Source organism: Cnephaeus nilssonii (assembly GCF_951640355.1).
Source record: "Cnephaeus nilssonii genome assembly, chromosome: 9".
Lineage (NCBI taxonomy): Eukaryota > Metazoa > Chordata > Mammalia > Chiroptera > Vespertilionidae > Cnephaeus > Cnephaeus nilssonii.
The window spans coordinates 65,290,645-65,308,550 of record NC_137080.1 but is presented as its reverse complement, the minus strand read 5'-3'; the positions used below and the strand labels follow the sequence as shown (position 1 = coordinate 65,308,550).

The 17,906-nt window shown below is 44.6% G+C and overlaps 1 protein-coding gene across 1 annotated transcript in view; it reads right to left on the bottom strand.

The window, feature by feature from the left end:
* B3GAT2 (beta-1,3-glucuronyltransferase 2) overlaps positions 1–17,906 on the bottom strand; it is a gene marked incomplete at its 5' end in the record, with an annotated part of 65,838 nt that overhangs the window by 25,332 nt on the left and 22,600 nt on the right. The window contains one exon of the mRNA XM_079780967.1: positions 6,260–6,404. Within this exon, the coding sequence (XP_079637093.1) occupies positions 6,260–6,404 (145 nt within the window). The remainder of the gene's footprint in view (positions 1–6,259; positions 6,405–17,906) is intronic.

Below are 17,906 nucleotides of genomic sequence, written 5' to 3'. Positions count from 1 at the left end.
GGTGCGCACGCTCGGCGACCGGCCACCGCTGCAGACCCAAGGGCCGACGCAGCCACCCCGGACCAGCCCGCCGCCGCGCACCGGGCACACCGGAGCTTCGCCGAGCCCGCTGCCCAACGAGTTCTGCGGTGGCTGCCCTGGAACTCTGAGAAAATGGCCGAAGGAATTGCTGAGAGGGAATTGACCAACAGGAATTGGGATCAAGAAGACGAAACCCCGCTGGGTCCCGGATCCGGGTGAAGCCGCGTGCCCCTGGGTCTGGGTGAGGCTGGGAACTGGGTCAGGGTGAGGCTGGGCCCCGGGTCCGGGTGAGGCCACGTGCCCCTGGGTCCGGGCGAGGCCATGCGCCCCTGGGTCCGGGTGAGGCTGAATCCTGGGTCTGGGCGAGGCCGTGCGCCCCTGGGTCCGGGTGAGGCTGAATCCTGGGTCTGGGCGAGGCCGTGTGCCCCTGGATCCGGGTGAGCCCTGGGCCCCGGGTCCGGGCGAGGCCGCGGGCCCCTGGATCCGGGTGAGCCCTGGGCCCCGGGTCCGGGCGAGGCCGCGGGCCCCTGGATCCGGGTGAGCCCTGGGCCCCGGGTCCGGGCGAGGCCGCGGGCCCCTGGATCCGGGTGAGCCCTGGGCCCCGGGTCCGGGCGAGGCCGCGGGCCCCTGGATCCGGGTGAGCCCTGGGCCCCGGGTCCGGGCGAGGCCGCGGGCCCCTGGATCCGGGTGAGCCCTGGGCCCCGGGTCCGGGCGAGGCCGCGGGCCCCTGGATCCGGGTGAGCCCTGGGCCCCGGGTCCGGGCGAGGCCGCGGGCCCCTGGATCCGGGTGAAGCAGTGCCCCTGGGTCCAGCCGAGACCAAACCAGAGGGAGTCGGACCTGCATTACCACCATTTGTCCACCATCCAGAGCCGAGGGGTCAGTGCCGACATGTACTCATAGGGAACCGGTGGACATTGACATTGGGTCTCAAAAGAACTGTTGGTCCAGAAAGAAACTCACTACAGACTGATTCATTTGCCTGTCAGCATAACTATTATTGCTCGTCGCACATTCAATTCTTATAAGTATATCTATAGTGACACATGATTTCGCTCATCTAGGGGAAATGATGAACAACATAGACTGATGAACAAGAACAGAACCAGAAACAAGGAGGCATCGATCGGACTATCGGGCCTCAGAGGGAGGATAGGGGAGGGTGGGGGGAGGGGGGAGAGATCAACCAAAGGTCTTGTGTGCATGCATATGAGCCTAACCAATGCTTAAGTTCAACAGAGGGTTGGGGCATCCAAGGGGAGGGGTGTGGGATGGGAATGGGGGGATGAGGACAAATATGTGACACCTTAATCAATAAAGAAATTAAAAAAAAAAAAATAGTGGAGAGAAATGGTGCACCTGGCTTGCAAGGGGTGTAAGGGAAATGAATGCAACAAAATTATAGTAATCAGTCATTAACAAACATTGTAGTTCATTATTAATAATTATGTATGACAGGATATTGTAAAAATTAAGTTATGAAATTTTTATTAAAACGTTTCTTACATACCGTTATATTGGCTGGGCTGCAAAAATATTTGTTGTGGGCCACATGTGGCACATGGCCCATGAGTTTGACCTGCTTGCTTTACAATGTCTCATTATTATGAGTTATGAAACAGCCCATGGACAATGCTCAAAGTGACCCTGAGACGTCACTTCAATGTCCCCTTTGCTTTGGGGAATAGAAGTACTCGCAAAACAAGGTGCAGGAGACACTCTTGCTTACGAGCGGAAAGTTACCCGTTACTGAGCCTCTGGTATAATAAAAAATTCGTCTGATCTTTGTGCCAGGTTCTTGACAAGGAGCTTGCAAAAACCCTTAGAATTTCCTGAGAGACAGGAGTGACTTTATTCACTTTGATGGTTTCAGGATGGGGCTGGTTACCACAAAACCAGCCACATGATCAGAGGCAGGAACCCTGGGCCACCCCCACCTCTGGGGATGGAAGCTGGAGACTGAGCTCAATCACAAGGCCACTGATTTAATCAACTGTGCCTACGTAGGGAAACCCCAATAAAACCTCTTAACACCAGAGGTCAGTGGACCTTGCAGGTGCTGGGAGAGCGATGCATCCCGATTCCATGAGAAAAAGGCACAGGAACCTGGGTTCTCCCCCAGACCTCGCCCCGTGTGTCTTTCATTGGATTGGCCCTCATTTGTGTTTTACTAGTAGAAACAAATAAGTAGAGAGCTATCCTGAGTTCTGTGAGCCCTTGTAATGTATGTTTCCCTCAGAGGGTTGTGGGAAACATCAAATTAATAGTAAATTTGTCAAGAAATACAGGTGGCCTGGGTCCCCCACAGTGTGGCTGGTCTGAAGTAAAGGCAGCCTTGCTGGGGACCAAACCCTCTAACTAGTGGGGTCTGCGTTAACTCTGGGTGTTTTAGCAGCCGATTGTCACGTCATTAGTCTTGTACTGCAGTTCGTATGCCCAGTTGGATTTCTACAGGAACACAGGCCGTATGGGTGCCAGGCACTCAACTGGAAGCTGTACATACTGTCATTAGAGGGGCACAGGCCCTGCCTGCCACCTCCTAGAGTTAAGAAAAAGGTGCATGCAAATGTTGAGAATTCAAAATAAATACCTCAGCCTTCAGTTCTGCATCTGAACAAATCCACGCCTCCCGGTGAGGCTGAAAATTACTTTAAGCTCCGTTCTTTCAAGTCATGATTCCTACTCACACCTCCCTAGAAGTGGCCACAGTGAGCCTGTCACTTCAAAGCAACACCCTGACCTCAAAACCGAGCTGAAAACTCTGTGTGGACTGCCCTTCTTTTAGGCAACAAGAACCAGTTCGTGGGCAGATGCCCGAGGTGCAGGCACTGAAGCCCGAGGCACAGACTCGTGGACACATTCCCGGCCTCACCGGCTTGGCAGAGCGGCCATCGCCCAGCTGCCAAAGCCAGCTGCACGCTGCTGCCAGGGCAGGGGCTGCCTCCGAGGCTTCTTTCCGCCGTGTGGACGGGGTGTCTTAATTCTTTTTTGCAGTAATCATTAGAAAGCTTTTAGAAAAACTTCCCCCAGTGCAACAGAAATAATCTCGATTTGTGCCACTAACATTGTGCATACAGGATCATTTCCGAACAATGTTTCCTCGTCTGATAGCAAAAGTAGCCTCTGCAAAGTCCCATATGGCCAAATGCAGACACAGAGTCCAACCCTATGAATGACATGGAACGTTTCAGTCGCGATATCTTACACTCAAATGAGCTTCTAGTGACGGGCTAGGCTGTGACTTCAGAGAGGTACAAACAGGACAGACCCTGAGGGGCTTTTACTGAGTGTGCTCAACCCCCAAAGGCAAGACAGCTGTGGAAAGGCTAACATTTTGGTTCTTTATGCTTCCTGTTTCTTAATCAGCTTGTGGAAATCCGAGAGAGAGAGAGAGAGAGAGAGAGAGAGAGAGAGAGAGAGAGACCGACCCTCTCAGACCCTTTTCCAAGCAGCCTCCTCGGCTGTCCTGGGCGGGGCAGCGCAGTGGCCTTCCAGCTTCAACCTCTCCTTCCAGACATCGTGGGTGTGTTTGCCCACGTAACCTGACAACGGGGTGGGAGGTGCCCTTTGTACATGAAGGTCCAAAAGGTCTTTGCCTTCTTCTCACGGAGAATAAATGAATCTTACGTGGAATCTAAACAAAGCTGTGAATTATCAAGATGCAGAATCAGAACTGCCTCAAAATCAGAATCATTCATTATCTCATCAACCAAATTACTCTCATTTTAAGGCTTCCAAAAATATCAATAATTTACTGAAAAGTAATTTGCAAAAAGAGCATGTTTCTGTGTGAAGTGAAGAAAATAATTTAGTGTGACAAAAGTTGTTTTCTTATTTATTCCTACTTTAAAACTAGGATAATTAATACAAAAGAGCAAATCATTCGTATTTTATAATATATTTTATATTATGCTTTGAAAATATACTGAAATGTTTGGAAAAATCCAAACATCAGCCATGTTGTGGAGAAAAGTTCCCCAGAGAATCTGGCAGTGAAAGAGCATCGGATAATTTGTCACAGGCCAGGCAAAACGCACAAAACCCACGTGCCTTTCTTGAATTTTAGTTATCTCTATTTGGATACAAACTCTGGGGGGAATCAATGCAAAATTTTCAATGGGTTTCTTGGATACTTAATCCTCTACGTAAAGTTCATACAACAAAATCCAAGAAGACCCATCCAAGTTGCCCTGACCTTGAAGTTACTTTGCAGGGTCATGGGCAGAGACCCTGTGTGTAAGGAAACGTGCCTGGGAAGTTTGAGTTGAAGCAAGGCTCTGAGGAAGGTAAGCACCAAAATCTATCCTCACTCAGAATCCAGGGACCCAAGGTGGGAAGCCAGGAAGAGAGAATGCATCAGAGGAGACCTCAGTGGCCATCCATGCCACTGCTTCCTTCTACACGTGAGGAAAGTTAAGTCCCAGGAAGCGACAGAATATGTCTAATGACCTCCAAGTTTTCTGTCCAAGGTTACATACATGTCCGATCAGCAAAAAGCCAGATTCTCCCAAGACACATTATGGTCAGCCTTATATTTTCAGAGCCACAGACTTAGACTTGATTGAGGAAAGGCCTCTTCTGAGAAGCCCCAGGACCTTCCAAGTATGGCTGACCTACCTCTCTGTCTGCCTTCAGGTAAATGCTTTGGTTGAGATGCCAACTCCGCTCTTTGGCTACAAGAACTGAAGACCAAAGCATAAGGCTGGTTAGAAGAGGGATGGAGAAGTCAGGAAGGAGAGAGGGGCGCCTGGGAGAGGGTAAGAGATCTAGACTGTCCTTGGAGTTAGACACAATGACACATAGTCTCCAAAAACTGGCACTCAGGAAATGTTTGTTAAACACTGAGTAAATATACCAGTTCGTCTTTCCCATGATGCAGTGCGACAGAGCCGCCACACTGCCATCCACAAGAGCATCCAACAGCTCACGCTCCTGATATTCTTCATAAACTTGCTTCCTCCAATTTCTAGTATTGTCAGAATAAAAGTGATGAATCCAGTTTAGAACACAGTCGTCACTCCATCAGAATTCTGAGCATAGAGATTCTGACGGCAGAAGGGAAATATACACAAAAGATTGGCCAAGCACAGGCTGACAGACAGAGCCGTTTTTCAGAGCTGAAGATTGATGACATCAATTTTGAAGCTTTTCTGCCTTTGTCTTCGAGGTTATAGATGTTGGTTATTTTTTTTGCCTCTAAGCCTCATGTTTCAAACTGCATCGTTCCACAGTTATCACAGGCATCATTTTATACAACCCACAGAAAATGAGTCACTTTATGATAAAGTAGCATTTTAGAATCTGTGGTCTGTTACAGGGTCTTACTTAATTCAATTGTTTGGTTAAAAAAGAAAAAACTTTGATATATTCAAAATGAATAAATGCTTGAAAAATGAGTAACCCTGATTTTATATATTAGTTATTAAATGTATCAAGAAGTACAAAATTTATCAATAAGCATTAAACTGATTAGCTTGTCAAACTCATATTGATAGATCCTCCCCCCAACTGGTGGGCGGAGTTATGATGTAACCGGTGTCTGCCCCCGGGACATCCCGGAGACATTGAACCACCAATCAGCGGATGCCGAGTGCCCTGGGGCCCACCCCTTTCTGTTCCTCCCCTCAAAAGGCGTCTTCACCGCTCCATGTGTTGCTGTTCTCTCTCCATCTGCGAGTTAGCCAGTTGGGTCCCTCCTTCTTCTCCTCCCCCTCCTCTAATCCTGGTTTCTCTACCTCCTCCGTAATGTAATGAATCTCGCTCGTTAGTGCGGAATAAACCTCCTCTTTAACATGTCTTGGTCTCCGACTCCCGTTTCCTGCCCCTTGAACCTTACACATATCACTATTAAATATATCCATAAGCGTGTGAGTTAGTGTAACAAGCGGACCTCTGGAGAGAGGTACCAAAACGTAAGGCCAGGGCCAGTTCTCACCACTGACTCCCAAAGCCCAACTCTGCAGCTGGCACATCAACATTTGTTGGATAAAAGGGTGGCCGCACAGACAAGTGCCAAAATGGAACGGAACGAGCATTTTCTAGTCACCCCCACAATAAATTTCCACTTGAATGAACCAAAGGGCCTGTTTTGAAGGTTTACAGAGCGAATCTGCTGCGTATGTTAAGATCAGAGTTTTCACCCAAGGGGTCTTTTAAAGTTTCCTTCGCCTAGTGCCCTGTGACACTGGGAACATCCGTGAGAACAACCGAGCAGACGCAAATGTCATCCACACTCCTCACCTGCCATGTCGATGGCAAAAGGCCTGTCTGCTCTCCAGCCGGTGTACCAGCCAACGACTTTGCCGTTTTCCACCAACGGACGTTCATAGCGTCGCCCGCCAACCAGGCCCACTGGCCAGACAGAGACCTTGCGTGTGGTTCGCATCTATAAAAAGGGGAGAGAGAGTTGGTTTAAGTTTCTTCAGGGAAAAGAACTTGGAGGGAGGGAAAGAAGGTGAGCCTGGCAGAAGAAATGCGAAGGGGTGGGAGGATGGCGATTCCCAAAAGTTGAACGCTTCCAAACAGAACCCTTCTGCTGTCGGATTGCTACCCAATTCCTGTTTGTCTACCCAGCACCAGCGACTGTGCACTCACTCTGTCATAAACTAAGCCTCCGGCTCAGGCGGGGTGGAGAGGACTGAAGTGGATGTCACTATCTGAACATCACTTATTGGAAGCCACATTGTGACTATCAAATATTTCCTATTTGCTCCTAAGGTGGATCTTTTAAACAAGTGTATCTTTGGAAGTGAGGAGCTTTAGTTCCTCTTTAGGAAACTTTATTACTCAGTGACAGCAAGCATTTGACTCAGAGGAGCCATTGGCGTTGCCTTTCTCTGAATTCTTTATTGCTATGGACACAGAAACCTTGGCTGGCGACATTAATAATGGGAACCAAATACAGAACAGACACCAGGCATCCTCCTGGGAGACAAAAGAAAAACATATGTAAATTTGCCTGTCTTTCTACGGCAACGGGGCCAAATTATAGAAGAAAAGGCAGCTGAAGTAGCTGGTCCTCTCCCAATACACCCTGTTGTACCTAGCGGAGTTCTGGTTAAAGACAACCCTCAACTGAAATTCTTTTGTTGGGAATTCTTTAAGGGGAAAGACACACTCACAAGAAGCTCAATGATACCAGGCAGCATTTTGGGGAAAAAACACACCACCATCTTCCCGGACAGGTGTTAAGCAGAGCCAGAGTCAGCCCACATGGCACCTTAGGCAAATTAGAAAAAGGTGCCGCTTTCTTGGGCAGACACACTCCACACTGGGTCCATGGCTTACGGGCCCAGCCATCAAAGTATCCGCTGGGTTCCAGCTCCACTCACCCTCTTACCTGGGTGAGGTAGTGCTGTTGTTAAGGTAATTATAATCTCAACACCAATACTTTACCTTTCATTTGCTATAGAACTGGGTCATGATCAGTAACCAATGGCTAAAATAATGATTATCAATCAAGGATTTTTTTTTATAAAGGAAAAAAAATTATATATTTGGGAAAGATTTTCAAATGCAATTCAAATGAGAAGTCAAATTATTAAAGATTAAAAATAATTAGATGCTCCCATTTGCCAAACATCTCAACTTGACTCATTTATTAATATCCCACCTCATTCCAACGAGAAGACTTAAGGGCACGAAGTGCACCAAGTAATGAAGATCTCACTATGTTGCGCTTCCCCAAACCTGAAATTACTCCTTTTTACGTCTACCCCTTTTCCAATAAATTAATCACTGTTGCCTGTACTAGCTCATACTGACACATATGATGATTTTTTAAAAGTTCTACTGAGGTATAATAATGGATACACTAACTGAAATGAAGAATATACTAATATACTACAAGGTATCAACAGTAGATGAAGCCGTGAATCAAATCAGTGATTTGGAAGATAAGGAAGCAAAAAAACACTCAATCAGCTGAGCAAAAGGAAAAAAGAATCCAGAAATATGAAGAGCCTCTGGGACAACCTCAAGCGTACCAATGTCTGTCACATGGGGGTGCTGGAAGGGGAAGGGAAAGCAAGAAACTGACAATCGATTTGAACAAGTAATGACAGAAAACCTCCCTAATCTGGTGAAGGAAACAGACCTAGTCCAGGAAGTGCAGAGAGTCCCAAACAAGATGAACCCAAAGAGGCCCACACCAAAACACATCATAATTACAACGCCAAAGGTTAAAGACAAAGAGAATCTTAAAAGCAGAAAGAGAAAAACAGTTACCTACTACGGAGCTCCCATAGACTGTCAGCTGATTTCTCAACAGACACTGTGCAGGCCAGAAGGGAGTGGCAAGAAATATTCAAAGTGATAAAAAGCAAGGACCTACAACCAAGATTACTCTACCCAGCAAAGCTATCATTTAGATCAGCAGTCACCAACCGGTGGTCCACTGGTGGTCCGTGAGGTCTGAAAGGTTGGCGACTGCTGATTTAGATGAAGCTCAGATAAAGAGCTTCACAGATAAGAAAAAGCTAAAAGAGTTCATCACCACCAAACCAGTATTACATGAAATGTTAAAAGGTCTTCTTTAAGAAAAAGGAAAAAAACAGATAAAAATATGAACAATAAACTGGCAATAAATACATATCTATCAATAATTGAATCTAAAAACACCCCCAATAAATGAATAAGAAGAACAGAAACAGACTCATAGTTATAGAGAACATTTTGATGGTTTCCAGATGGGAGTGGGGTGGGGGAGACGAGTGAAAAAGATGAAGGATTTAAGAAGTACAAATTGGTTGTTACAGAATTGTCATGGGGATATGAAGTACAGCATAGGGAATATAGTCAATAATATTCTAATAACTATGTATGCTGTCAGATGCATGCAAGATTTCTTGGGATGATCACTTAGTAAATTACATAATGTCTAATCACTGGAGGGGTACACCTGAAACTGATATTGTATGTCACTATAATTGAAAAATTAAAAATAATTTAAATAAAGAAAAACAACAAAAAGAAAGATCTACGGAAGTACAATTGGCTGCAGAACAGCATGAACAGTCCTGACACTGTTCTCTTTAGAAAGGCCTGCACACAAGGCTGACCCTCAGCTGGCATCTGAAAACCTGGCTTGAAATAAACCAAACCCTGATAAGGTTGTTTGCCTGCCTGGGGTACCACGCACCTGCTTTCCTTTGGGGATCTGACATATTGGTGACCAGACTCCAATAAAAACTCTGATCCTGGCATGGGTTTCCCAGAGCGTGAACACTATGTACTGTGGTTACGTCTTTGCTGGAGGGAAGGCGTGCTCCCCGTGAGCCTTCATGGGAGGGAGAGAATATGGAAGCCTGCACCTGGAGTCCTCCGGGCCCTTCCCGGACAGGTGCATCTTTATTGTGTCACTGTAATAAGTCTTAGCCACAAGTCCTCAAATAATGTCATTTTGTTCAACGTGGCTTGATTATAACTTTGATGAGATTCTGTAGGAACTTACCTCTTATTTATATTAACTAGCCTATGGTAAAATGGTTTTGTTATACATAATTTTGCTGAGTCACAGAACCTATCAATGATGTTAAGTGAGAACTTACTGTACAACTAACTATATGCTGAGTGCTAGGAGTCCTAGTCAGTCATTTAATATGGGTGGTCTTGGGGGCCCCTGGAAGAATAAAATGCATTTTTTAAAAGGTAAAATTTGATACACTGGGACACATGTATGTAGCTATCACAAGGAAGATAATAAGCATCTCCATCATCTCCTGTTTCTTTGTGCTCTTATTTTAATCCATCCCTTTCTTTTTCTAAAAAAATATATATTTTTATTGATTTCAGAGAGAAAGTGAGAGAGAGAGAGACAGAAACATTGATGATGAGAGAGAGTCAACTGCCTCCTGCACGCCCCAGCTGCCTCCTGCACGCCCCATACCGGGGATTGAACCTGCAACCTTGGCATGCGCCCTGACCGGGAATCGAACCATGACCTCCTGGTTCATGGGTTGATGCTCAACCACTGAGCAACACCAGCCAGGGCTAATCTCTATAACTATACATTAGTTTGCGTTTCATAGAATTTTATAGGAATGGAACCATACAGAGTATACTTTTTAAAGATTATATATTGTTATTCACCCATGCTGTAATGTGTATTCATAGTTCATTCCTTTATATTGCCAAATCGCATTCTACTGTATGGATGTGCCACAGTTTGTTTTTTGTTTTTGATTTTTTAAATCCATTTGCTTATTGAGGGACACTTCAGTTGTGTTAAGCTTTTGGCTAGTATAGATGAAGTTGCTATAATACTGTGGACTTCATTTTTTTCCTGATACACACCTAAGAGTAGAATGGCTGGATTACATGGTAGCTATACATTTAACTTTTTAATAAACTGTCAACTTATTTCCAAATGGTTGTGCCATTTGACATTCCCACCAGCACTGTATTGAGACTTCCAGTTACTCCACATCCTTACCAACTTTTGGTATGGTGTTAATTTTAGCCATTCTAGTAGGTTTTAGTAGTAGCTCACTGTGGTTTTAATTTGTATTTTTCTAATGATTAATTATGTTTAGTGTTTTTTTCATGTGCTTATATGCCACCTGCATCACTTCTTTGATAAAATATTTGTTTCAATATTTTGCCTATTTAAAAAAACTCCTTACTGCTGAGTTTTGAGAGTTTAAAAAAATATATTCTGCATACCTGCACACAAATCCTCTCCAAATACATGATTATAAGTATTTTCTCCCAGTCTGTGGCTCATCTTTTCAGTCTCATAATAGTGTCTTTTGAAGAACAGAAGCTTTTAATGTTGATGAACGCCAATACATCAATTTGTTCTTTCATGGATCATGCTTTTGGTGTGATAGCTAAAATATCTTTGCTTAACCCAAGTCACAGGGGTTTTCTACTCCTTTCTAGAAGTATTATAGTCTTAGGTTTTATATTTAGATTATGATGTTTGTATAAAATATTTTTATTGATTTCAGAGAGGAAAGGAGAGGGAGAGAGATAGAAACATCAATGATTAGAGAGAATCATCCATAGGCTGCCTCCTGCACGCCCCTCCCACTGGATATTGAGCCTGCAACCCAGGCATGTGCCCTGACTGGGAGTTGAACCGTGACCTCTTGATTCATAGGTTGATGCTCAACCACTGAGCTACACCAGGGGGGCTAGATTATTATCTATTTTGAGCTAATCTGTATATATAATATGAGAGACTAACTGAAGTTCTTTTTGTTTTTTGCATATGGAGATCCAATTGTTCCAACTGTATCTAATTGTTTGGAAATAATTGAGCTGCCTCTGCATCTTTGTAAAAAATCATATGTCATATGTGCGAGTTTATTTCTGGAATTCTCCTCTGATTCATTGGTCTGTTTGGTGATTTTGATGCTAATATCACACTATTTTGATTTACTATGACTTTACAATTACTCTTAAAACCAGGTAGTGTTAGTCTTCTTACTCTGTTCTTCTTTTTCTAAGTTGCTTTGACTGTTCTAATCCTTTTCATTTCCATATGAGCTTCACAGTCGGTTTGCCCATTTCAGCACATCCATTTGGTGAGAATTGACATCTTAACAACACTGAGTCTTCTAAACATGGACATGATATATCTCTCCATTTATTGAGATCCTTAATTTCTCTCAGAAATATTCTGAATCAATAACAACATTTAATGCTTTTATGTTCTAGCTCTTCTCCATTAAGTGGGGGAACACCCCCAGAAAATTTACTAAAATTTTCACAAAAATACAGCTCTCTCACAACTCACTCCACCTTCAGACTCCTATTCACTCCCATACTGCAGAAAATAAAATCATTTCGATTTTTGGGGTCTTATATATCAAACATACCAAACATACTAAGAAACAAAGCTAAATCTAACACATAGGTTTTTCCTTAAATTAACAGAATGGCTTTATGGCACTAAAAATAGCACTGTGTTCTTTTTTGATATTTTCTTAAAATGCCTATGATTTTTCAGCTCTCAAACTGCTTTTGCCCAGTTGCACTAAATTTTCAAAGCTGTGAAAAACTGGTAAGCAGATCCTATCTCAGACTTGAGAATGTATGGGTTGTGCTCTGCATACAGCAGGTGCCAAAAAATTCCTGGTAAGTGTGCGAACACCAGGTAGTGACTGAAACATGGGCCACATGTAACAAGTAATCAGAGCCTGTGTAAGGGACAGGCTCACAATCAAAGACAAGAACAGTTACTAAAACAGCAAAAGGCAAAAATATTTTTAAAATAGTAAGAGAAATTACCATTAAAGACAATATAACAAACCATAACTGTGGGACCACTAGAAAGAAAACAAATATGGCCAAGCATGCCCTGACTGGGTAGCTCAGTTGGTTGGAGCGTTGGCCTGCACACTCAAAGGTTGCAGGTTTGATTCCGGGTCAGGGCACATTCCTAGGTTTCAGGCTGGATCCCAGATCGTGTATGGGAGGCAACTGGTTGATGTTTCTCTCTCACATCAATGTTTCTCTCTCTCTCTTCCCCTGTCTCTAAAATCAATAAAAACATATCCTCAGGTGAGGATTAAAGAAAATATGGCCAGGCATCTTTGGTGGAAGGCTTTTTCCTTTAAGTTAAGTCACGAAAGACACATGGGATTTTGTCTACAGACCACACAATGGCTTAGGGTTCTAGACAATGAGGTGAATAAAAGAAGCAAAACTTTACATTTCTGTGTCAGTTTCATGCTAGAAAGGATAGATTTTGCTCAGCACAAAATTCCTACGAGGATCTCAGAACTAACATTTGTTCACACTTTTTTTTTTTTTTCTCCATAGTGTCTGGTGTTAAAGGTGAAGTGATGACTATTTGAATGCAAGTGATGAGGCAGGATTCTGTTTCCCAGAATGCTAAATAAAAAAGTTTGTCATTTAAAGAGTTTAAAACTTCAGAAAGAGCCAGCTGCCCTTGCCATGTGGGCATCGCTCTGAGATTCGGCGTGGATGCTGCATCGCAGACTCAGACACACAGCTCCCAGACATGGCCATGGTACTATATAGAGAGTGCCAGACACTCCACAGGAAAATAGCACAGCTATTTACAGAACGCCTTCACGTCACCCCCGGGATCTATCCTCTGTCGATGTCCTTTTCTCTGAATCTGTGCTCTTTGAGGATCCTTGGCAGCTATGTTCTTTTCTGAGAGGGGGGAAACATAACAATGGCTGTTCCTATTAAAAGTAAAACCCTTTCCTATAAAATATTCTCAGCATTTAAAAGGGTTGCTACTTTCTTAACATGAAATAGTGGTTACATAAGAGGCACAACTTCAGGTGCCTGATATGAGCTCTGATCTAAAATAAAGGAAGAAAGCCCTGGATAGTAAGATAAAGAAGCAGCAGTTCATATATTTATGTTATAATATTACAGATAGTTCAGATCCCCAAAGGCATTATCTTCCTGTTTATTCAGTGCCATAGTCTGTCATTGATTCCTCCTCCCCCCCTCCCCCGCCCCCTCCCCCGCCTCCCGGGACTTGCATGGTAATGGTAACCAGTCAAAATCACTTCCGGCAGAGCCATTTCCATAGACCCGATGGATAAAAGGGCACAAAGATGCACTTGGTACATCTCTACACTCCCCCAGGCGAATTGCCATTTCAACCACCCCTGGGCAGGTGGGGCTTGTTTGTCTTCATCTCCAGAAAAGGAGGGGGCAGGGAACTGGGGCCCATGAGTCTGGTGACCCTTACCAACAACCAGCTCCCGGTTCTTTAGCCAGCTTTTCCTCGGCAGCTTTAAGCTACATCCTTTTGGTCCCTCCTTGAGAGATGGCCAACAGCCAGCTCCAGGGACGGCCGCACTTCAGAGGAGCGCACGCATGTGATCACAATGCCCTTAGAGTAAAACAGAGAAAGCTAAATGCCTTTAGCATCCTTCAAGGCATACCGCTAGGTGAAACCTTGTTTTATTTTTTCCAAAGGGAAATGAATAAAGTTCTTGATCTTCTGAAATTGAAAACGCTATAGGCAACCTCGGGGAGTAGAATTATAAAGAATGGTGCACTCAGTATCCTACCTTTTAAACTAATAATTTCAAAGGAAAAATGAAAACCCAACCCAAATCCAACAGGACCCAATAAATTAAAGAAAAGAGCAGGCGAATATGAAGGAATACAGGAGCGGTGACCTAGCGACGAGGGTCCTTCCAGTTTCACTGTCCATAAACATCTGATAATTTCCAACACAGAAATACATTTATACGATCCAACACGCCAGACATTTTCTTTGGAACAAGTCTGAAAATTAACGTCGCTTCTGTGCTTTCTCTTTCTTGCATCTGCCCCCTAATGACGTCACCATATATTTCCTTCAACTAATGGTGACTCCGCTCAATGCTCTTTGTTCCACAGTGTCCTTAACGTAGCTTGATGTTGCCCTGGACATCTTTTTTTGGTGCCTATTTTGGTTTCCACATACCACCACCCACAGCATGAACCTCTGAGGTGCATAAACTACATATTTAAAGGAGTTGAGACTTCTAGAAAGCAGCAATGTTCCTGATGTTATATTCTCAACCCTTCTCCTATGTCACTGGGTAGAAGACAGAGTATAACCTTTCTTCCATTCCCTTTGTACTTTTTCACTAAATATGTATCACGTATTTAATGTGTATCCAGTGCTGTGCTAGTCCCTGAGCCAGGCAGGCGTCATCCTTACCTGCAAAGTCAACATTCTGGGAAAGATAAAGCAACAACACAACTAACTGCAAAATCAGTTCCTGAAGCTCTGTGCTGATAAGGGCTGTACGGGAAGTGGACGATGCTAGGAGAACATGTTGCAAAGAATCGAACCTGCTCTGGGGCCTGCTGAGATTTCCTCGAGGACCCCAGCATGAGCTAAGCCTAAAGCACGAGTAACATTAACCAATGTGGACAGAAGACACAAAACCTTTCAGGAAGAAAGAAACTTAAGTGCTGCTGGCTCTTGATAGGAGCGTTTCACTGCATTCACTAATTTTAAAAAAGATCCACTTCGGGTGGTGCATGCTGGGAGCCAGGTTTCTCTCTGTTGGAGTGAGAACTTACAGATAAGCAAAAGAGAAAGCTAGAATGATCCAAGTGGTTTTGGAATAGAGTTGGTGACAACAGCATAAACTCATGTTTAGCTTAATATAGAGAAAGTTGTAGATAGGCGTGTGTGTGTGTGTGTGTGTGTGTGTGTGTGTGTGTGTGTGTATACTAGAAGCCCAGTGCATGATTAAATCATGCATGTGTAGGGTCCCCTAGGCCTAACCTGCCATCCAGGCTATATCCACTGCCCCGCAAAGCCTAGCATGTTCCGCGGACACTGCTAGCAGCCTGCTCCCCGCTTTTGATGGCAGGGGGTTCGCTGGTGCCGGAGTGGACACACAGCTCCCCACTTTCGATCGTGGGGGAGCTGGGTGCCTGTCCGCTGGTGCACCAGGCCTTTCAGAAGCCTTCGGCGCGGCGGAGGCTTCTGAAAGGCCTGCTGCCTGAGCGGACAGGCACCCAGCTCCCCCGCTTTTGATGGTCCGCGGCAGGACGTGAGCTCGCTGCCCCAGAGGCCCCTTCTGTGCTGCAGCACAGCCATGGCGCAGACACTGAGCTCGCACAGCCACTGGCGACGCGAGCTCAGCGTCTCGCTGGCCCAATCGGCCACCCCAGCCACCCCGAATCCCGCCCCTCCGCGCCTCCTGGCCAATCGTGGGCATAGCAAAGGTACGGTCAATTTGCATATTTGTCTATTATTAGGTAGGATATATATATATATGATAGGCATGTGTATATACATGGGTTAGTATACACACATGTATTTCCTTGCTTTGTCAGCTAAGAGGCCTAGAAGCAATGGCACTCCAGTAGCAATGAGCCCACCTGGCCCCCAGATCTGGGTTTCTAATATCATGTGGTAAAAAGGACCAGAACTACTTGAAGTAGCTGATTCGAGGGCAGGGGCAGAAAACATACAAGGTGACCTTAGGGTATGTTTAGAGCTAGAAAGTAAGGCAGTGCATAAAACACCTAAAACAAACAAAGCCCTGCACGTTGTTGGGGTCATGTGAAAGGCCCACACGAGTCTACTGAAAGAGCCCCAAATGGCCAAAGCTGGGACAATTTGAGCAATAAAATAAAGTAGTATTAGATTACTACCTCAAGTATAAAATAAATACTGGATGCTAATACCACCTAAAGTATATAATTAAATGACTAAATAGTTAGCAAATAAGAAACAGACACATCTCTCAAGCAGAACAATTCAAAATAATTTACATAGAAAACCCTACCCCTGCCCAAGAAGGTGGAGCATAACTCCCACGCTTTAGGAATGGCTGCACATAGCAATTTCCTTCCAAAGAGAACACTATGGGGCAGGGATAACTTCACAGCAAAGAAACCTGGTGAGCCCTACCTCAGCTAGATGATCAAGGCTAAGATGATAAATCATGTTGATAATCTGTACCCTTGACATGATGGACTGAGCATGGCACTTTACCTCTGTGGTCTTTACTAACAAACACCATTCTCTAATAGAAAGAGCCAGGGCCTCTGGGAGAAACAGCTGATTCTAGGACTGGGATGGAAAATACACAAGGTAAGCCTAAAGCATCTTGTAGCACCAGAAAGTAAGGTGCTTAAAAAAGAACAAACAAAACCTCCAAACAAACCCACACTGAGGAGGACATGCCAAGAGAAAAGAGCTGACGGAAAGAGCCCCCAACCCCAGAACAATTCCAGCCACAAATCACACTGGGAGCATGTACCCCTGACCTGATGTTACGAAAATGGCACTTGACACCTGTGATCTTCTGCCCTAAAACCCGTAACCACATTCTAATCAAGAGAAAAACCTCAGAAAAATTCCACTAGAAGGGCATGCTACAATATACCAGGCCCAGTACCCCTCAAGGCCACCCACAAGAACACTCTGAGACACTGTCACAGCCAAGAGGAACCTAGGGAGACACGTCCATGAAATGTAACGCAGTGCCCAGAGTAGCATCCTGGAACAGAGAAAGGACACCAGGTACAAACTAAGGGCATCTGGCTAAAGAACAGACTTTAGTTAATACTGACCCATGAATTATAACACACATACCACACCAATGCAAAACGTTAATGACAGGGTCACTGGGTATATGGGAACTTTCTACTATCTTCTCAGAGTTTCTGTTTAAAGTCTATTATTTTAAAAAAGAAATCCCTTCCAAATGTGCCTGAGGTGACCATTCCTTCTCTACCCACCTCAGTCTGACATACTAGACTTACTCTCTAGCCTGAAGTCAATTTTCCACTCACTTTCTATGCTCTTACTTATTGTGCAGACCAGAGGCCACAAGCTGGAGCATTTGGCCATATGTGGCCCTACAGGAAAGTTCCGTTTGGCCTGCACCGTTTTGTGTTTTAAATTGAGACGTGTTAAAATCCAAAGATTTTTTCAGGTCTCTCTGAAAATCTGGCAAACGAGGCGAGCATTCCATGTGGCAACAAGTGGCACAGAGAGGCTCTGTCCCTTCCAACAGCACCTGCCCTGCCCCGTTGGCTGCAGTCCCCACCGCTCCCCTCACAGCCCCAAAGCCGAGTCTGCATGCCAATCACCGTCACTGCTAGTTTGCGCTGTCATGGGAGATAGTCCTCTCTCCAAAGTGGGAAAGTGAAAATCAGACCAAATGGACCATGCATTTCCAGAAAACAGGGCGGCAACATTGTTGTCTGATTGAAATGAGGAATGTTTCTCTGTACTTCATATGCAAACTATGTATATAAAAGTCACCATTAGAAATAAGAAAAATTATGAGAAATAGAGGGGAAAGGGATATAAATGAAAAATAAGTCAGGCTGAATTTTTAGTCCTTTAGTTTTAATGCAAATAAGGTAATACTGCTTACACATGGTCAGCTTCACTTAATTATATCACTTGCTCAAAGGCATATGAATT